Source organism: Periplaneta americana, chromosome 9 (assembly GCF_040183065.1).
Source record: "Periplaneta americana isolate PAMFEO1 chromosome 9, P.americana_PAMFEO1_priV1, whole genome shotgun sequence".
Taxonomy (NCBI): Eukaryota; Metazoa; Arthropoda; class Insecta; order Blattodea; family Blattidae; genus Periplaneta; species Periplaneta americana.
In genome coordinates, this window is record NC_091125.1 from 79,040,088 (window position 1) to 79,063,399 (window position 23,312).

General features: G+C 34.3%; 1 protein-coding gene across 2 annotated transcripts in view; it reads left to right on the forward strand.

Annotated features, from left to right (window-relative positions):
• Positions 1-23,312, forward strand: part of LOC138706130 (synaptotagmin-7-like) — a 531,126-nt gene that overhangs the window by 474,849 nt on the left and 32,965 nt on the right. For both annotated transcript variants that reach the window (XM_069835119.1, XM_069835118.1), the window contains one exon: positions 15,194-15,341. In XM_069835119.1, the coding sequence (XP_069691220.1) occupies positions 15,194-15,341 (148 nt within the window). The remainder of the gene's footprint in view (positions 1-15,193; positions 15,342-23,312) is intronic.

Here is a 23,312-nt window from a genome sequence, read left to right on the forward strand (position 1 = left end):
AATATTACTCTATGGTTCTGAATCCTAGCTAACATCGACAGCTCCAATATTACTCTATGGTTCTGAATCCTAGATACAGGAAAAATAAGACCTAAGTAAGCTAACAGCAGCAGAAATTAAATTTTTGCGTTTTTTAAAGGCTGTACAAGGGACAACAGAATTGAAAACATAAAAATTAGGCAAGAGCTTGAAATATTTACAACAGACTAAATAGCTATAGGCTATAGACAAAATTGGAAAGTTAGGCAGAATGTTGTTTAGTCAACTGTCCGAAAACAGGTTTGAACATCATAAGTGATACCAATAAGGTATCATTCATGAGGAAATTAAGCCAGGAGATGAATGAAGAAAGATATCTTAAGCAAAATATACAGGAAAACAACACAAACTAAGAGGAATCCGAGATGTAGTAGGCAGACCTATGAAGACATGTGTTGAAGTCGGAACTGGTCTAATGACCAAATCAGTGAATGATGATGATGATGATGATGATGATGATGATGATGATGTGACGTGATGTAGATAAAATATATGTGTGATGTGATATGATGATGACACTGAGAAGATTTAAAAATTGATGGGAATGTAGTACCGACTGTAAAATGTTAGTCTACTAAATATGTGAGATCAACAGTGTCAGTCACATATTTCCACATTGTTCACTTCGTGCATACGTCGACAGGTATCATTACACATAGAATGCTGTAGACAAGTGACATTTTTAATCGTCATGTGACCATTCCATTCTTTTTCACAACGGAACTCCCCAATATTATCGTGATAATTAATATCTGCTACCGTTTGAAAGCAGAGTAATGGGCATCCGTACACAAAAATGACTTCTACTGTAATTAATCTTTACTCACGAAAAAAAAATAAAACTTTCATGTGTATTAAATTTACTATATGGTGTAGTGAGTTTACTTTCTTACCTTATCTATCTCCATTGACCGGAATTAAACTGAAGGTGAATATTTTGTATAATTATTCTTTATATTTTTCTGTTTCTTTTCTGTCATAATCTTTATTTTATCTTTGGAAGGCTGTAAATTAAAAATTTTATTGCTTCGCTTTATTTAAATACAACATTTATTATTGCTAATTATTGTTTGATTGTTAATAACATTGGTTTACTGCTTTTCTGTCAATATTTGCGTTGTCTAACTCTTAAAATAGAATTTCGATACCAAAATGAAATCTGCCAACTGAGTGTTTCCAGTCTGTGTTGATCAGTGGAGCAGGGCCTGTGGATGTTGCGGTAGTGGCTCTTAATGCCCCACAATCCCGAAGTAAGATCCGTGTCGTCATCACATTCTGCAGGATATTGTATAATGACGTATTCATAAAGGGAACACAAGAAAATCCTTCCACTCCCTGCTTTCTCCCTAACTTCTCATCCACAGTCTTTCAGACATCCTCGGGAAGTTACGCGCTTTAAGCTCATGGTGCAAAGACAGCCCAGATTAAAATCCCTGTCTTTTGTTTGCCAGACTTTCTTGCGTTTTTAGAATTATCTTCCGTTACTTTCAATAGCTCGGGAATGCTTCACTCTGACGCCATTTAGTTTCCTATCAAGTATGTGTCACGGAAAGAATCGATACCGGTACTAGATTCCTAAGGTGGTTTCTCATTTATGAGCACCGGAATTCCATCTTTGTCGTTGATATATCAGAGAGGTTTTCAGAAGCTTCAAATATTAATTTAAGGTGGACAGAACGGAAGGTTTAGAGACTGGAAAAGACGAAACCTCCAGATTATTAATGATGAAAGTGAGAATGATAACGATGACAAAGATGATAATAATGATAAAGATGATCACAATGACGACAAAAATTGATGATGATCAAAATAAGAGAATAATGACATTAGCGATACGGTGTTTGTTGATCATAGTGACGATGAGACCGCCGATGTTGATGACGATTATAGTGACGATAAAGACTAAAGTGTTGATGATGATGATGACTACGGTATTGATGATCACAATGGTGATGACGAATATGGTGTTGATGACCGTAGTGACAGTGACGAATATGGTGTTCGTGAGGACCACAGTGATGATAACTACAAGGTATTGATGATGATGATGATGATGATGATGATCAGAGTGACGATGACGACCACGGTGTTGATGACCACAGTGACGATGACAATCTGGATGTTTATGACGACCATTTATGATGAATGATGATGACGAACATGGTAGATATTATGATCACAGTATAACGATGGCGATCATAGTGACGATGACGACCACCTTAAGAATGATCACAATGAAGATGACGCTCACTGTATCATGACCACGAGCACCACAGTAATCATAACTATTAAAATGGCGATGACAACCACAATGATGTGTCTACAATAAAGATAACAATGTTGATTTACAGTTTTAACAACGTCATGAACTTCGTAAAAATAAATTAATTACAGGAAAAATATGATAATAGAATGAACTTTAACGGATAAATTATCCTCTGTCAAGGATTGTATCTTTTAGCCCATCCTGATCCCACTCGTTATGAGATTTCAATCGTACTGTAATCATCTATACTAATAATAAATATGTAGCCGAAATGTTTCTGGTAATTTTCGATTTTCCAAAAATAATTGGTCCTAACATATATAATTAACCACCCTGAAACCGAAAATCGCTTTTTTGAAATTTTTGTTTGTATGTCTGTCTGTCTGTCTGTCTGTCTGTCTGTCTGTCTGTCTGTCTGTCTGTCTGTATGTTTGTTACCTTTTCACGCGATAATGGCTGAACGGATTTCGATGAAAATTGAAATATAAATTAAGTTCGTTGTAACTTAGATTTTAGGCTATATGGCATTCAAAATACATTATTTAAAAGGGGGGTTATAAGGGGGTCTGAATTAAATAACTCGAAATATCTCGCTTATTATTGATTTTTGTGACAAATGTTACATAACACAAGTTTCTTTAAAAATGATTTGTGATAAGTTTTATTCCTTGAAAAAGTTTGATAGGACTGATATTTAATGAGATAAATGAGTTTTAAAATTAAAATAACTGCCATCTAAGGCCGTGTAATGAATTAAAAAACAAATGACTTCATCTATAAGGGGCCTTAGACAGCAACAATCGAAAGCTATGAAAGGTAGCCTACAGAGAATATTTCTGTGTTTGTATGAAGTAATATCGGAAGCTAAATTAACCGATTTGTATAATTAATTATTATTTCACCATTGGAAAGTGTAGTTTCTCTGTATGGACATAATGCTATAATGTTATTACAGTAACTTCTGGGTGAATTGAGGACAGGTAAGATTAAAATAGCTTCTTATGCACAGAAAACTTGATAGGCTATTCTGTGTATTCGTTTCCTGTATTTCTTAAAATAATATTTATCTCAGAGAATTAACGAATAACGAGAGTGTATTGATTTAGTATGCAGTAATAATATGTTAGCTTAACATTTCATTATTTTATAATCCAAATTTTAACTATGCTCAATTGAATCGAGTTAAAATACATAAAATACATATGCATTAAATGCAATGCAAAAAATTTGGGTAATGAGCCAAGCAGATTATGTTGCCCTGTTGTAAAATAAAATTTGTTCCTCCTGAGATTCAAGAGCCCCCATAACAAATTGAAAACTTACTTATCGGGGTACATCCGTTATCAACACACTTTTTATATAATATAATATAATATAATATAATATAATATAATATATAATATAATATATATAATATAATATAATATAATATAATATAATATAATTTAAGTTATTTGAAAGGTTCAGAACCATAGTGGGCCAAGCGCCATTTACTGAATACGTAGAAAACAAGAGTTAAAATTAAGTTATTACCATAATTCAATGGAAACATATAACAAGTAAAATAAAGTATAGGTACACATTAAATGTAAATGATGTCAATGTTCATTGAACTATGGATGCATGTAATAAAAATTAAGAAATATGTTAAAGGAATTGTCATTGCACCAAATGAGTGCTCTCTGGACCAAAATGATTCCATTTTAATTATTTAAATATAATTTAAATTAAGTAACATATTAAACGATTTATCCTTCTATCAAACACGAATGTTCCCTGGATCAAACGTCCTATTTTAATTATGTAATTACTTTATATTTATTTCTAACGGGTGCAGCGGAGCGCACGGGTACGGCTAGTTACTAATAAAAGGACACTGACAATTCCTCTCGGCATGATGCATGGCCATACCTTTAGACAACATTTTATTTAAACACATCTAATCTTAGTCTTTATAAAATGAAATAAATTTCTACCTCTTTTCTAGATATCAAACCCGTATCTCAAATTTGTATCAAAAAACGCTACCGCTGGAGTCACGGTGGAGAATCTGATAAAGAAGTAACACATAAACCCTGAAGTCAGAGAAGTTAACGATTTCATCGTAAAATGCGGCTTGAAGGATTACAATGTGGGATTATAACTTACAATAGACTATAATTAGAATTTGCATTTTATCTTTACCTCATAATTGAAAATGACGATGATGATGGCCATGGCTTCCACACATTAGTAAAACTGCGTCTTTTTCAGTGTCTTATGGCCAGGTACAAAATACGAGATACAAAAATTATTGCAGGTTTCTCCTAATTTCAAGTACGAGCGATAATCAAATTTATGACGGGGGATTTATGGAATTTCTATAATTGCATAAACGTTGTATTCTGTTCGTGATTGTTATTGTAAGCATATATGATATTTGAAATAAATTTCTATGTTATTTCTTTTCATTCTTGTCTTTATGCACTCCGCATTTAAATTTAAGAAGGCGGAGTCTTCTCGTTATTTAGTAAGATAATAATTGAAGGCCTTTCCGCAAAAAAGAATATAACATCAAATTATTGAAATATGTTATTTAGTTGCAAAAAGTATTCTTGAAGCATTTATTTATTTCTACAATTTGGAACTCTCGTTAGAATTTGATACACCTACACAAATGCTATTGCTTTTTCTTTTGACTTACGTCTTTTAACTTTGCTTTGCAAACATTTATTTATAACAAATTATTGCATTCAATAGCTGAATAAAATTGTATCCTTGATTAGTTAATTGAGGAGCTTGGTATCAAAGTTTGACAACTCCACTTTTGCTTTTTTTTATAGGAGAGGCGAAAAACTAGATCTTTGGAAACCAATGTTACCATTATAAGTACATCTTTTAAACGTTCTCATGAGTCACAGAAATATTTTTTCTGTCTGAAAATGTGATTGAAATTAATATCCAGATCGAAATTCAAGTTTAAAAAGTGGAATTGTCCATCTCTGAAACTTGTCTGTTTCTGAAGCCAAATGAAGCCGTATTTAAAGTCAAATTGTCTACTTTTGAATCTAAGTCTCTTCAAACTCGGTTACAAAGCAAATTTACGTAAAACACTACTTATTCATCCACAAACCGATTATATAAATAATCAGCCATGTTGGATTCGCGATGCATGATGGGAAAAGGTAGTACGAATGTGCACTTCTCATTGGCTACTGAAGGAATTGTCCTAATTTGAAACCAAGCTACAGTGGAGTTGTCTACATTTTGATTCTAAATCGCACAATTATGTACTATTTTTCGCTCTTTTCTGTCCGTTTTTGAACCTAAACAGTTCCAGAATCGCATTCAGCACACAAAATTCTATGATAATCAATCAATATCTCGAAATCGCAAAAAATTGAGTTGTCTAATTTTGATACCATGCTCCTCAATTGATTGTGCTAGTAAATATGGGAATAATAAAATATGCCCCTGAAATTATTTTCCTTTCTCATGAAAAATAAATTATAGTTTTGTTGGTTACATCCTTATTCCGGGAAGGTCTTCAATTGCTTCCTCATTTCATGAGTCCTATTCTCGAGACATTTCAATTGATAATCAAAACGATTCGCACATCAATATGACACCAATGAGTTCTTTGAAACTGTAATTGTCATTGCAAAGAAATTGATTCATTTGGAAAATAATACCACAGTTAAGTAATTTAGAAGAATTATGCTATGTTAAATTAACTCTTCTGTCTTTATACTCCGCTCATTTCTTTATATACACATATACATAGTATTCTGCCGAAGGGCAGGTCTTTCATTGCTTTCTCCAGTCTTTTCTATTTTCTGCCTTTCTCTTAGTCTCCGCATATGTTCCATATATTTTAATGTCGTCTATCATCTGATATCTTCTACTGCTCCGAACTCTTCTCCCATTCACCATTCCTTCCAGTACATCCTTCAGTAGGCAGTTTATTCTCAGCCCGTAACCAACCAATTCCTTTTTCTCTTGTTGATCACTTTCAGCATCATTCTTTCTTCATCCATTCTTCCCAACACAACTTCATTTCTTATTCTGTCAGTCCGCTTCACACGCTCCATTCTTCTCCATATACACATTTCAAATGCTTCTATTCGCTTCTGTTCACTTCGTTGTAAGGTCTATATTTCTGTCCCATACACTGCCACACTCACACACAATTGGAAAAGTTCTCCGGAGAAAGAACTAAGGAAGAGACTAGTGAAGTGCTTTGTATGGAGTGTGCCATTGATCACCTCCAATTGTGTAGGAATAAAAATGAGTCCATTATTATTTAAATTTTATATTTTATCATGTCTAGCTGATTTCCGAATTACAGGTACTTTGTGTTACACATATTGTCACAATTTCAGTCATCCAATACCTGCTATAATTAATGACGTCGCCGTATTGACAGAAAGTGGGACCAGATTTCACGAATGTCAAGCGCATAAACGTTTGACGTTAAAATGTTTTATAAAAATTTGTAATATAAGTTTTAATTGAAAATGTTGTTTATTATGCTTTAAATACGATCGCCTGTTGCATGTGGAAGCTGAAGAGATAGGCAGACGAGCGCTATCTGCCAGCTAGAGGTGTAAATCATTTTGCACAGCTTCCACTGTTACAATCTCTAGCAAACGTCATTAAAGTTGCAGAACAAGGGCTGGATTGAATACGCGTGCTATCTCCACGGCCATTACTCCAATTCTCTTGCAACTAAAACCAACCGTAGAGACGAGGTTTTATTACATTTCTAATGAAGGATTTGACGGCAGAGCGACTCATGTGCAGTGACACAGATCCCTGAATGCAGAGCTAACAGACTGGCGAAACGAGGGGATGATGTGATTAAAACCTCTCGCTAGTCCGCCGGCGGTTTTTGTGTTTAGCAGTGATTGCACATCGCAGCTAGTTACTGCAAGTATCAATCATGCTAACTTATCGAAATATCGCTACACCAGCCCACGACATTAATATGTAGCTATTTGTTAAAATTATGCCAGTTTTTTATTTAACTTTACTTCATACACGTCAACTATATTTTTAATTAGGCGTACCACGACCTATAATACAATTTCATCGAAATGATTCTTCCACTGCCTCCCACTCTATGGCATTTCTGCCTACAAGCTCAGTGATCTGGATTCGATTCCCTGCAGAACAGAAGAGATTTATCTGCTTTTCAGAAGAAATCTACGTGTAAACTATGCATAGTTTTAAGTTGTTTTAACATAGCTGACTAAGGAGTAATTTTATCTCTTAATGACTAGTTTTTTTTTTGTTTGCAAAGCATTATTTATTAACATAATTTTTATACAGTATTTGAAGAAAATATAAATATTTCAATAATTTATAAACAGGAAAAAACGGAATCATTATTTCATTTTACTTAGTAGGCACTGTAATTTATAATACTCACAAATTTTTCTCTATTCCGTTCAGAAATTGTAAAACGATATTTTTCACCTATAATTAATTTAAAGTATGTTACCCAAAATAGTGGTCAAAAGGTATGCTGATGTTATGGAAACAGTTTGATGTTATCGCCGGATATGTATTGCTATGAAACTAGCATTATGTACTATGAAACCAAAATACCGTATGAGAAAAATGTAATAAATGGCAGAAATGTAATGTGTGGCCAAAATACCGTGTGAGAAAAATGTAATGTGTGACCAAAACACTGTATGAAAAAAAATTGTTACAATATTTCAGCATCCCGATGTATCAAGAACAACATGTAGGCGTTCCACATTCAAAACATAATTTACGTATTTATTGGAACTTGAATAAGTTTTGCTCCACCTTGAAAAAATATTCTGTAGACGCTCATGGCGACAAGTCCTTCAGAAGGTAATTATTTGCAAGTATTATAGACACAGACAGAAAGCTTAACGAATAAGCGTTGTCACTAAATAAAGTCTGACGTTATGCATATTACACAGAATTAAAACTACGATTTTAAATAAAGGTGTGTGAAATTGTCCAAAGTAATAATTTCCTATCCTTCAGATTGTACAACTCGCATCATTTTCATTGCAGGAGTTTTCTGTTGTTCTAATCATTTCCCAGGAACTAAAAAAACAATATCAACGAAACATATTACACTCTTCACTACACTCTAGAGCAGGCATGTTCAGCGCGGGCATTTCTAGAGTCTGAGGTGCAACAGTGACGTAGAACAACTTTTAAGCGTGTGCCTGCGTCCGATTCTGAAATTCTACTTCACTGATGCACCTTGTTTGAAGGCTATAAATGCCCACTCTAACATGCCTGCTCTGGGGCCTCCGCCGTACTTTAAAAGTAACGTAATGGACTAGTGCTCCGAAGTTGCGCCCCGGTGTGGGTTCGAATCTCGTTCATACTGATTACTTGGATGAGCTTTATTTCCGAGATGTTCCCAACTCTAAGTTGAATGACTGGTAATTCCATGGAGTATCTTCGAGTTCATCTCGCTATCGCCGACTCCTCCTTCACAAGATGACCGCGTAGTTGATACAGTGTCGTTAAATAAAAGACATGAAATATCACGCTCCGTTCTTCCTCTCAGAGGGAATTTTGCTGTAAATTTGTTTAACAAATGGCAAATAGTTACTGCGTAATTCTTTAGCCAAGTGATTGATCTGAGGCAAATATTTTTGAACATACTCATATAATCTATAGTGCTTAATTTGGTCCTGTTTCTTATATAATAAAGTTAAGATTAACACTGTTATATCGTAATATCGTTGTTTAGCAAACAAATTTTGTACTTGTATTTTATTTGCATTCTTTGCAGATGAAATGAGTCATAGAACTATTGAATAAGAACAAAAGAAATTAAATCACGAAAACAAAGAATAACATCTCATACTACTAAATATAAAAATAAACTCAATAAAATAATAATCATTATCCTTCAAATATTAAGCCCTCAAGCCTTGTTCAGATCTCATGAATTTGAATTAAAATATTTTTCTCGCTACCGCTTTTTCGATCTACTAGTCTTTCTTTTATCCTAAACACCTTGCATCACGATTTCATAATTATCCACATATCATAATCTGTATATCCGGTCACAACACGACACTCTATTGTTAGTCCCTCTCCCCAGAACTTCCGCACATTCTTCGTCTTTTACAATAGGCACTATCCATTCTTGGAATTCATTACCTTCAGATGTTAGGGGCGCTCGACCTTAAACACTTTAAAATCCAAAGTGAATCATCTTATTTTAGAACGCACAGTGTCCCAGGACATATATTATAGACTAATTCACAATTGTAACTACTGTAGTTTATGAAGTAATCATGTAATTTAATTTTTCATCTAGCTTAACCTAAGTATTTAAGTTCGATAATCCTCTGGCTTTTGGATATTTTTCTGTTTCGATTTTGTGTTAAGTATACCTACTGTATAACTCTCTTTTGTATTAACATTACATTATCATGTATTTCCTTTTCATCCTCTGGTTGAGTGGTTGAGTGGAAGAGAAGACCTCACGATCTCAACTCTGCCAGAATAAATAAATTATTATTATTATTATTATTATTATTATTATTATTATTATTATTATTATTATTATTATTATTATTATTAATTCATAATGAAATATAATTTTTGGTGTACAGTTTTCAGGCATTCATTGAACGTATTGTCTCCACCTTTCTACATAATTTTAAAATATTTAATTCATTTCTGACAATGTTGCTTCATATCCAGCGGTACTTCTTCGAAATCTCTTTTCAGTAGCATCTATCATTACTTCTTCCTCATTTCTGTCAGCATTCAGAATTCAGAGTCATAATTTAATTTTGGAAGAGCTATTGAGAAATAAAATAATAACGTGAATAATAATTAGATAAAATATAAATGTATCCTCCTTAATAAAAAGCTTCAAATAACTTAAAAAGCTTGTATGCAGGACGGATATATATGTATATAGGGTGGATGGTAACCTCTGCACGAAACTTTAAGAGGTGCTTCTACATGTTAAATATAACAAAACGTTTGTTACACTTTTTCTTCGATGTAGCACAGTTAGGAAAAAAATAGTCTTTATCCAATGTTTGCAGCGCTCTATTGCAGTAATGGCCCGAGAGAAATGGTTGATTGCTATACAAGCAGATAGGTAAAAGTAATCTGAACAATTAATGTCTTGAATCTTTCTTTGCAAATTAAACCGTTTAATGATGAATTTAAATTGTATATCGAAAATCGTTTAAATAAATCTTGCAACGCAGCGCACGTCGCGTGTTACTGATTTAGTACAGCAGAGGGAAAGGGGAAGGTAAGGAGTGGAGGCCGCGCTTACTTAGAGTTATTGCAGCAGCCGTGATGTTGCCAAATGCTTCATAGAAACATAACGATTTCCTCTAAAAAGGTGAATGTTAAAGAAAAAAACTTACATAGATTTTTCAAATCCCTCCTCATGAACTATTACCAGTTTCATTTTGGTGCAGAGATTACCATCCACCTTGTATACTGCATACAAAAACAATTTTTAGACATTAGGGTTGTTAAAAATTATAATTTCTATCAAATCTCCAAGTAAGTTTTTGGTGCAGGAATGCTGAAAATTTGAACTTCCATCAAAACACGTAAATCAATTTTTACATCATGCTTTCTATATGCTTCGTACAATAAGAACGTAAAAAAGTAAGGTAATAATAATTTAATGTAATTACATGCACGAAATGGATCTGAATTATGAAACTGCCTCTCAGATTTAATTAGTTCACTTTAGCTGTAATGAAATTTGTGACAGCTTTATAGTCGAGGAAGTGTAGATTACTCAAGTCTTGAAAATAAGCGTTTTCACTCCGGTCTCCGTAAGACATAACTGCGCCATTCTCTGAGTGTCTTTTAAACTCCAGAAAATGGAATCTGCAGACGATGTCGCACGAGGAATGAATGCTCATTCAGAGTTGACACAATTTCCGCCACCATCGCTCATAAATCACAAATTCGGTAAAACATAGCCTACATTAAATTTTAATGGTCACACAAAACTGCAGAAATTAGAACTGAAATTGCATGCAAATAAATTTTCATACTATTGTTTATTTCATTATTCTTATTTTTAAGAAATTATAGGCCTTTGGAAAGTCCTATGTGAAAAATTATAACTAAAATAACATACACTGTGCCGCACTTAGAGGGAACGAGAAATAAATGCTCACAATTTAAAATCAGATGAAGATATCGTTGTGATTTACATCTGACAAGATGCAGAAACTGTCCAAGTGTATGCACCAATCGTTTAAAAACAGTTGCATGTCCATGCGCATGCGCACTAACGTTTATCGTGGAAACAAGCCTGGCGCCATTCAGTAGAACATTCCGTCATTGGACCATTCTCATTCATCGAGGCGACAGTCACAGGGAATGTGTATCTGGACATGTTGCAGAACTTTTGTTGTTGATCAGCTCCTCCCAGAATCGGTTTTTCAGTAACATGGAGCACTGCGTGGCTTCTTGAATGCAAACTTTCCCAGTAAGTTGCTCGGAAGAGTAGAACCCTTGCCTGGCCATCTAGATCTACCTGAGGTTTTTCCTCTTGGTTTTGCCCCTCTGTGGTGGCTGAGTGGTCAGACCTCCAGCCTGTCACGCAGGGTTCGAGTCCAGGTCAGGTCTGGGATGTTTCATTGAAAAATCCATAGTGACACTTGTAGCGGACAAGGTCGCAGATATGGTTTTTCTCTGGGTTCTCCCGTTTTTCCCCATATTAGGCATTTAAATCATTCCGTCACCATTTCTCCATTTCGTAGCATTCCCCGAACGCCGGCTGGCGACGCACGGAGGGGGCTGGCCTAGGGACGAGTGGGGTTGTCTGCTCGAAACTGGATACACAGAGAACCTTAGTGTGGTCAGCCGGTGGATTTGGGAATGCGCCACTAGAAGGTTAGCGCAATAGACGTTAACAGGTCGCAGTGCTGAGCCACAGTGCCCCCCTCTGTAAATTCATTCCATCCAGTCCTCTTGGTTTTTATTATACTGTGTCTTGAAATAATACCAAATTAAAAACACTACAGATTTAAGTCTCAAAAACATTGGTTCGCAGTAATACTGTGGTTACAGACTACTATCATGGATAAATATACAGGGACATCATTTTATTTTTACTAACATTTTTAATATTAACCTGGCTATGCCTTTAGAGAACCGAAAACACCGTTTGCTATCCCCTTCCATGAGTGTAGTTCGATTATACTGGCGTAAAACACAAACAAATCACTCTACTAGGTATAGGAGGGAGAAAAAGTAGTTCATCCATTTACGTAAACTAGGAAATATCGCGATTTTGAGTTCGATAATTTTCATTAGGTTTTTGTTTAATAAAAATACAGTACTGTATTAAAAATAAGTGTTTTTACTCACGAACTGAGTTATCCATGCGAACGTATTCATTATGCAGTGTATATTATACTGTCTACAGCACATTAGCGTACAATATAGAGAAAGAAATTAAATTGAAAAAGAATCATAATATGAATATTTAAACACATTTTTGAAAATGGTGGCCGTTCATTTCGATACAGGCTTCAGTTCTTTTTTTGTATATTATCGCACTATAGACTATTGCATCTAATTCCAATTGCCAGTTTCGTCCTTCGTACTAGTAACTCATATTGAAATAATTCTACTCCATAAAAAGAGTCCTTACGTACTGTAAATTCGATCTTCACTTCTGCCCGACCCGCACAGATAAAATTACTCAGACATGCTATCTACTGTCCGTCCAAGTGGTTATGCCGCAGGATCATAGAAAGGGAGGAAATCACGTGACAGTTAATTACTTAACGAGGTCCTTTTATTTAAGTTATTTTAAACAGTTGTATAATATTACGTAAACGTCCAATTCCTAAGAGAAATTAATGTTTTCAGAAAAGAGCTAAGACAGCCCAGCTTTTACAGAGGGTCGAGCAGAAGCAGGTGAAGGAAATCGGGATGCGACGTAGGCAAACTGACAGTACCTGTACGAAAATATGATTCAATATTGAAAGCTCTTTCGTCACTGGAAGACGCGAACATATTTCTGGAACGTACTATACTCACTAACTTAGTGCTGTTTAGTATATGCAGTCTTGATTATGTGTGGAGGACAGTTTGAACTTCATTAGTAGAAGAGGTGGGAGTGAAGTACATTCAAAAACTCAGGTACAATAAAAATTGAAGTAAAAATAAAATGATGTCCCTGTATAATATATTTATTCATGCTACTATACTCACAAGGAAAGGCCGATATGTATTAGTTACAGTTTGCTTATACCACTGCGAGCTGCCTGCAGCGTCAGTGTACGAGTGAAGCTGTCTTGATCAGCAGTTGAGCCCTTCTTTCTCCGAGCTGTACGAATGTCGGAAATGAAACGTTCAACCGAAAGGTTGGGCGCTATCTGGTGAACGGAGCAGAAGCGTTGATTTGCTAATTAAATTTTATGGCGCATAGAATTCATCGATAGAGGAGACGGGCTCTAGCGGCACTTTTGTGTGACTAGGCGAACTAAATAATGAGAGACTAGGAGGCCTAATTTCCTGTAATGAGAGATTCGGGCTCAAGTTACCGTCGCGTCGAGGTAAGAGGTTTCTCGTATTTTATTAATGTCATTGTTTGAGCCACTGTGTGAGCCTCAAAAGTAAATTGCCCCACGTTCCGTGCTTATCTTAGTAAGTACTGATATAATATATTCTGTGCTTTTGTGTTTAAATCCATATTCTCCCACTTCCACTAAAAAAATAATAATAAAGAAAACATTCATTCAGTCTCTAGGTTATGTAGATATGGAATAGCAATTACATTTAAATTTTCTTGCTAAATACAATTTTAACAGTCTTTTAGCTTATATCATTTGCCTTTCTTTTTCTTTTTCTTTTTTCTCTCGTTTTTTTTTACTTCGTATTATAGGCCTAATTGTCGTTTCTCCCTCCTCTCTAATGCCATTTCTTTGTACTTTGTTTTCTTCTCTTTGTTCGTTTGTTTCCATATCTCTTATTTTCTTCTTTTCTTAATCCGTTGTCCGCCTTATTTTTGTTCCCTTTCGCCATTCTCTTTTTCCTTTTCTTTAAGATTTTCATCATGATCATCGTCGTCGTCGTCGTGATTTTGGTTCCATATCGAAATCATCCCGCTCAATAAATGAGATCATCTTCCCATCTCTTCCTTGGATGATCCACATCACGTCATCCTCTTGGATGTACTGAAAAACAATGTTTTGTATTCGGACTTCTATCTTTCTTGCAATGCGTGCGTACTAGTGTTCCTTTTTTTTTGGGGGGGGGGGTTATTTTACGACGCTGTATCAACATCTAGGTTATTTAGCGTCTGAATGATATGAAGGTGATAATGCCGGTGAAATGAGTCCGGAGTCCAGCACCGAAAGTTACCCGGCATTTGCTCTTATTGAGTTGAGGGAAAAGTGTTCTTTCCTTTGTGTCATTAACTCATTTAATGAAACCATTTCTAATTTTTGCTAATATCCGTACTGCGTATGGGTCTATATTCTTCAAGGTTATGTTCAGTCATATACCTAAGAAACTCCATATCTGCCCATTCAATTCTGCTTTCTCACTGCATTGTCTCTGAGCCGACTTGTAAACTAAGTCGCAGGCACAACACAGCTGTATTTCAGTGTTTCGCGAAACTTCATACATCGCTGCAGCATGTAGAAGAATGTAATGGAGGGTATTTTGAGCAACTTCTCCGAAATTCATGTAAGATTCTATTTCCTTAAATAAATAATTCACTAGTTAACGCAAAAGATCTCTTGCCACACTGCAGGATCGTGAGATAGCAGGAACGTTATCCGCGAGAGCTGGCGATCTGTTTGCCAGACTGTAATGCCAAGAGACAGCAGGAGTGCCTGTATAACAACACAATCTTGGTTTCACTCCTTGATACCTGCTTTGTGAATGTTGCAGGCGAAGGAGCTGCCAGCGAAGGATATCTCTGGGACGTCTGACCCCTACGTCCGGGTGACGCTACTCCCGGATAAGAAGCACCGTCTGGAAACCAAGATCAAGCGACGCACACTCAACCCTCGCTGGAACGAGACTTTCTACTTCGAAGGTAAAGTCTAAATAATAATTTTCTTTCTGAACATGTGTAACGCAGTAAGATTACTGAAGTACACAATCATTCTAAAATTCGTTCAACTTCCTCTTATATTTGTTGATCTTAAGGACTTCCATTTCGATTGTACCTCTCTTTTCATTTCTTTCGTCATGTGTATTAATTTTGGCAATCTGGTAAAAAGAGAAGATAATAAAGATAATCGCATACCAAAATAAAAGTGTATAACTGAGACATTGCGTCATTAATAAGTAACGAGCATATACCCACTTTTCGGAACAACCAGATCTTCGCAATCTAAGATGCTGGCTATGATTTAACTGTGATCTTTATGAAAATATAATTGTCCTCTGACTTACATTTCGTCTTGTTGAAAAAAAGACCAGCTGGGGTAAATCATCTTCTTCCCTCTTTAGAATTTATTTATTTATTTATTTATTTACTTATTTATTTATTTATTTATTTACTTATTTATTTATTTATTTATTTATTTATTTATTTATTTATTTATTTATTTATTTATTTATTTATTTATTTATTTATTTATTTATTTATTTATTTATTTATTTATTTATTTATTTATTTATTTATTTATTTATTTATTTATTTATTTATTTATTTATTTATTTATGTAGGTATTTATTTTGCTAATAATTGCAACATAAAATATAATATAAACAGATAAAACTTTAGCTCACCCCTGAAAGAGTAGAACTCGTGCTCAGGGGCGGACTCCTGAATTTAAATTAAGAAGTAGCCTACATAATACAATTTGTCTTATGTCTACTATACAATAAGAATATATAAATTTACAATTTTTCATTATTTATAAAATCCATATATAACTTTTTTAATTTAATACTAGAACTACTAGAATTGACAAGATTCAGAATATGTTTTCCTGAAATGTTCTCTCCTTACTCCTAAGCATAACTGAGACTTTCTTGAAAGTGGGAGGATCTGGGCTACCGAACGTACAACCCCGATTTGTCACTATGTGACTTCAGTTATTCGGAACCTTGAACAAATTCTGTAATAAATAAAGTGGATTAAAATTGGTTTTAAATAAGCTACCCTATCCTATAATTCCATACATAATTACCGATTGAAATAGAGTTAAGCATATTGTGCGTAATAAACTTATTGACAGGTAATTCCGCAATAAAACAAAATAATATACTATTTTACGTAGGTTATTACTGAAGGTAATCTTGCCTGCTTTTCTGCCAAAAAAAATAATAATAATTAAAATATGTCCTCATAAACCCACTGATTTTCCATCTCAAAATCGTTTTTAGACTTTAATGTTCTTAAAATCAGACAAATTTATTATATTGTATTAAGATTGTTTGAACCAAAATGCAACACTGCTACAGTATTTAATCATAGTAGTAATTTAGGCCCAAGAATATGTAACAAATTTATATTTAAATATCCTAATCTTCCAATAAGTCCCCAAGTATTGCTTCGTGTATTCTCCAAACCTTTTGTTTCATAACTATGAGAATGCAATTGAAAATTATTTCGATTTTTATGTATGAACACTTCTCCTTTGAACGGATTTATAATTACACTAGTCATATTAACAGAAGTTTGACATCTTTTTAAGAACTAAAGGATAATATAAAAGTATTAAAATACATAGGCCTAACTCTGATTGTTGCCTTATACAATGTAAATGTCCTTATTAATACACTCGATCCACCATCACTTTAATATACAGGGTGATTCACGAGGAGTTACCGCCACTTACGGGGCATATTCCCGGAGACATTTTAAGCAAAAAAATGTCATATAAACATTGGTTCTATTCTCAATATTTTTTTAGTTACGCTAATTTGAAATTGTTTTAAAAATACATATTTTCTTTAGTTTTAATGGTAAAAGCAGATGCGAATTAACGGGGGGATGGGGGATTCCCCCCCCGTTGGCAAGTTATTACCCCTCTCATAAATTCATATTAACATCCCTGCCAGGGATAACTTCTATCCCCCCTCACAAAATATAATTGTTTTAATATAAGTATGCTGTATAAAGTACAGTATAAAGTAAGCAAAGAAAATAATATTGATGTATTATCATCACTGGCAAGCTGATAACAATCAGTAACTTAGGAATTACACATCTTATCTTAAGCCTGCTCGTGGATATAATTATTATTATAATCAAGATGCCAGACAAGCAACTCAATGCGCCGTATTGAATGAGGATAATAATAATTTTATATATGGTATCCTCTATCTAGGATTCTATCCCCCCTCATCAGAAATCTTAATTCGCACCCTGGGTAAAAGAATATTACAATATTAGAGAATGAACTATTCAGAAGTATCATTTTTTTAATTGTCTGATATTCTGAAGCTAAAAATGTATTGTTAATTTCCATAGTAGCTTCGTAAAGATTTTTTTTTTCAATTTTTAACTACGAAATTGCATTTTTCTTACGCACTTATCACATTATTGTCACACATCACTTCATTCTTGTAAACTCTTTATGAATGTACATTAGGATGAAAAATCGAACTGTAAAGAATCAAGTTACTAGAAGTCGTGTGATCTGTAAAAATTATTGTGATAAGCGTGTAAGAATAATGTAATTTTTAGTTTAAAAAGCAACTAAAGAATTAAGAACACAGTTTTAGCTGCAGAATACTAGAAAATTAAAGCAAGTATACTTCTGAATAGTTCATTCTCTATTTGTAACATTCAAAAGAACGGTACCTTTAAAACTAAATAAAAGAAGGTATTTTAACAACTTCAAATTAGTGTAACTGTGAAAATATTGAGAATAGGACACATGTTTATATGACAGTTTTTGCTCAGAACATCTTCAGAAATAAGCTCCGTAAGTGACGGTAACTCCTCGTGAATCACTCTGTATGCCAGTGATGTCAACGAGAGCGCATACGTGCTCACAGTCCGTATGCCCTGACCAGAGCACGTAAGGCACGTAGGTACAAGTCACTGCTGAACACAAGGGTTGTACATTACACATTGACGAGGAAGTCGTTCAGTATGTTTCAGGCTGACTGGACTCTTGACTTCTTATGTAAGTGAAAGATGAGATCATGCTCTTTGTTGGTTTGTGGAAATTATTTAGTTACAAAGACAAGCAGTGTCTAACACCTGAAATCATTAGTTCATCTTCAGATTGATATAATATTCAAATTAGTTTGTTTTTATTGACATTAAATAGTAGTAAATGTATGTGAAGATGTAGTGTAGAGCTTCTTCCTCACAGCATTGTATTTATGTTTACAAAATAAAGTACAAACAAAAGTGTGTGCTGTTATATGTCAGTTACGAGTTGTCTCTATAAATTGTCCAGATTTTCGTACATAAATTTTCAGTTTGACGATATTTGTTACCATTGATTAAACCAAGAAAAAGTTCTGTCCAGGTATTTTGAATTGTGTAAATATTTATCAGAATTCATAATAGAAAAATAGAGACAGTCCAGAACTAGTTGACTCTACATGGATCGAGGAACTTAACTTTCTCAAGGATATATTCGAGCATCTGAACGTTTTTAATTTGAGATCGCAAGGGAAGAATTAATTAATTTGTGTCGACAGATATTGTTAAAAGCTTTCAGATGAAGATTTCATTGTGGATGTCACAGATCTCACAGCACAATTTTTATAATTCCAACGCCTTCAGTCATTGAACTCCTGTTCAACTGTGTAAAATACTGCAATGTTTTAAAAATCTCTGGGAAGAGTTCCATAGACGAATTAAAGATATTGATCTGCTCCAGCCCAAGTTGGATTTGTTTTGTGATCCTTACTCATCAAACCCAGAAAATATACCAACACAGTTACAATTGAATACCTGAATTGGCAAACATCCCAAGTCCAAAATTTACCGAATTCGACTTTTTACCTAACAAGTTGTGTTTTACACAGGCTATCATTCTGTAAAATAGAATATCCAAAGTCCGACTCTAAGCCTGTGTTTTTGGATCATACAAATATTTATTTCAATACTCATAATGCAAGCCTATATAGTTTCTTTGCTGTCCTGAAAAATTTACTTCAATGGACTTGGAATGTTAGCCAATTCGGTCTTCCATTAGAAATTATTTTGCTGCAGAAAACAACATTTCACCGGACATAAGAAGGCTGGGGTCAGCAAAAATAAAAAAAGCACTTCTGAATACGCGAGAAGTTAGGAATTTAAATTTGTTTCTAGAAGTGTGATGATGCTCATATAAGTAGTACATGATTATGTAACAGTTAATAACAATAATTAGACTAATTAAGACTATAGTTCTCATTATGTAAAACTGCTTAAGTTAAAGAGAAGCTACGTTTATTATTTGTTATATCGTACTATTTTATAGTTATTTGCATTTATTAGAGAGGTTCAAGCTGCAAAACAAGCCTTTATTTCTTGTTTTTTGTATGAGCGTAACACATTATCTATTACTGAAGAGCAGTTTAATTCATCTTGCAGTCGACCTGGTTGGCGAGTTGGTATAGTGCTGGCCTTCTATGCCCAAGGTTGCGGGTTCGATCCCGGGCCAGGTCGATGGCATTTAAGTGTGCTTAAATGCGACAGGCTCATGTCAGTAGATTTACTGGCATGTAAAAGAACTCCTGCGGGACAAAATTCTGGCACATCGAGCGTCGTTAAGTAAAACATAAGATTTCATCTTGCAGTGGTAGGCCAATAGAGTTCATTTTGCTCACCTCTTCTTTTTCACCGCTACTGCCTGCAGAATAGATTCATTGCAACCCGTGCGCGCTTGGTAGCACGTACAATCTTTCACATGCTCTGACCTTGACATCCCTAGTGTATACCCACTAGAGACCTGCAAAACAGCGTATACAACCGATTTAGATTCGACCGGTAGGAGCTACAACCGGCTAGGATGAACATCGGACCGGATACTCGGTTGTTGAGCGGTTACGCCTGATGTATTGCAGAGTAGACAGAACTCCAGGCGCATTTACATGAAAATAACGTTTTTCGAGTACACAACCGGAGTAACAAGGAAATTTACGTTGTCTTGTTGAAAAAAAAAAGTGTTTGCAAGTACTCTTACACTTCATTCGACACTATAACACATATATTTTCTTTATTATTCTGAACTTGCAGTCACTTTATAAGTATCGTTTATATTTTTAACTTTTAGAGTTTTACTAATGAAAGTTGCTTATAGATATGTTAAACAAAGTTACAGTTTTTCACAGAATAAGACGTGCATAAGCCATGTATATTTTTCTTACCAATAAACGCTATATAGCTGGCGTTTTTCTATACCAGTGTTAAACAGTATACGTCATAACTTCATCATTTGATTACGTCGTAACTCTTTCTCGTCACATATTGACTGAATCTTGTTCGATTTGTATAACCCAATAATCGACATTACATGAGTTCATATAAGATCGCGAATTATTTAGAACACAAATCTCACACAGAAAGAAATGGTAAGGAGGAAGAAAATATGATCTCCAAATAACACCGGGTACATTTTATCATACAATAACTCTTTAGCATTTTCTCAGTATACAAACAGAGTAATAATATTGAAGGATATTTATTTTGTTTAATTACAAAAATATGTTTGCTTCAAATAGGAATACAAATAATTTGACACTTTAATACATTTATTTTTGTATTTCGAACTTGCAGTAATTTGACTAGTAACAAATAAATGAACAAGGGACACAGTGACATCGAAGGAAATAGACGTAATGTATAATGTGAAATATCATAATGTAAACATATTCAAAAATATAATTACAATTCATTATAAAGCAAAATAGGAAATAAGTACGTTCAGTCCATAATGACGTTTGTACTTTAAACTAAAAGAAAATGTATAGGCCTACCTCTAAAACAATAGATGCATGCTTTTTAATTATTCTAAGCAGTTGTAATATTATTTATCAAGAAATCAATTTAAAAAGATAAACAGTAATGTTATTTTCAACAATACGATCACTTTGGCTCCCAATGGTTGTTGTTCTGTACAAAATAAGTATAATTTACACATTTCTAAACTACGAATAACAAAAGAATAGCAAGTTTTAGAAACAAATCATTCTGTATAGAAAAGATCTACTTCAGAGAAAACAAGTGTCCTTCAAAGAACTATTTTATTACACACGTGCTAATATCAACTATTTTATGTTCACAATTATTATTAGGGCCTATTATCATAGACTACATGGTCAGAGTTGACTTCTTGTGTTTATGTATTAATAAATCTGTTTTACTAGTCTAAAGTTACGCTCCGTGCAAACACTTATACATGGAATGGCCAATATTCGTTTCACAAGTGTTGCTAGAGAGGCTAGAGTTGTTTGGTGATCTTTCCACCAATTTAGTATGCAGAAAATCAAATAAGCATAATGTATAATGTGAGATATAATAAGTAAATAAATCCAAAATATAATTACAATTAATCACAAAACATAAAATTAAATAATTATTAACTCTAAATGCATTCCTCCAAAACAATAGCTATTCATATACAGAGTAGAAGTGAAAATAACCCTGCAGATTGTACGGGGCGATAAGGTCCACTTAAATGAATGGAAAAACTTATATTACGTTTTGTGATTAAATGCACGGTTATTAGAAAATTGAGTTCGAAGTTTCAGCTGTCTGGCAACATCGCCGCTACTTGCACACTGCTTTTTCTTCTTGTAATACAGATGTAAGACGTCAACGAACTCAGGTCTGTTTCCCTAGGTCAAGCATGTCAAAGTGGGCCATAGATAGTATTTGTTATAGCTGTGGTTCGACTTTTCTTCAGTGGCCAAGATGATTGACAACTCAGCTGAGAGTTCGATTGCTCGAAAATTAGTTGCTAGACTCTAGTCATAGTAAACATACTAAAAGCATTGGTTGTAGTATGTTTCAGAAGATATAAAGTTGTTTTTGTTTTAGTTTTACTATTGATTGAGTTTACTGTTTTTTTAAGTGTGTCATTATTGTAAAATTATAATTCAGTTTTCTAGTGTAAGCAAAAATTACAACCTTGGTAATTTGTGGATACCGAAGGTTTTTTTCTGCAATTTACGCTTTACAACGTCTGTAGTTTCACGCTGCGTGCTGTTTGTTCCTCTTGACATTACGCAGCTATAATATCTGGATGGTTCACTGTGATCTTCCTTTTATACGCCAGAGCCGTCCACCCACAGATAGATCGAATCAACTCGAATACTCGTTAAACCGAATACTGAGGCAGTACGCAAGCAGATGTACTTCGCATACTGCCTATAACGCCAGGCGTTCAGTAGCGCTATGTAAGTTTCTTCGGTTTCAACCGGTTTTGCAGGACTCTTAATACCCACTCACTACCCTTTTATGTTAATATATTCACTTGCCAAGCATTTCCTGATTACTTCGTTTTCTCCTGTTTTAACTGAATTGCTACCTATCCTCTAGACTGTCTCCCTTCCATTTCTCGCTTTCCTATTAAATATCGTATATTCCTTTCCTTAATTATTTGCATTTTTATTCTCTATTCTCAAATCTACCTACTCTTAATCATTCTTTTCCAACTGTTTTCTCCTAAATTATTTGTCTACACGTCCATTTCTTTATTTTACAACACTTCATCACTTATTATTTCTCTACTATTCTATCCTCTGTTTATTTATATACCGTACTTATCTCTTTCTCTCCACACTAAATATAGACTACTTACGCTATCGCTTCTTAGCCCTTTTCTGAAAATGATTGAAAACTTTTAAATGTAGCTGCAGTAACATGTAAAACATAGATAGTAACGTAAGAGAAATAGGCATTACTCGGCACTATGAGGTTACGAGATCATACAGCCCAGCCTTCCGCTTTGCTTCATCGGTTTCATTACGGCTATCGAAGCGCCAGAACTTTTACGTTGCCTATTTAAACAAGCAGAAGCAGCGGTCATCGCACGAAATGAAAGCATTTGCATGCAAATATGGGGTGTCCAGACGCCGGCCCAACACTACTTAAGAGCTGATA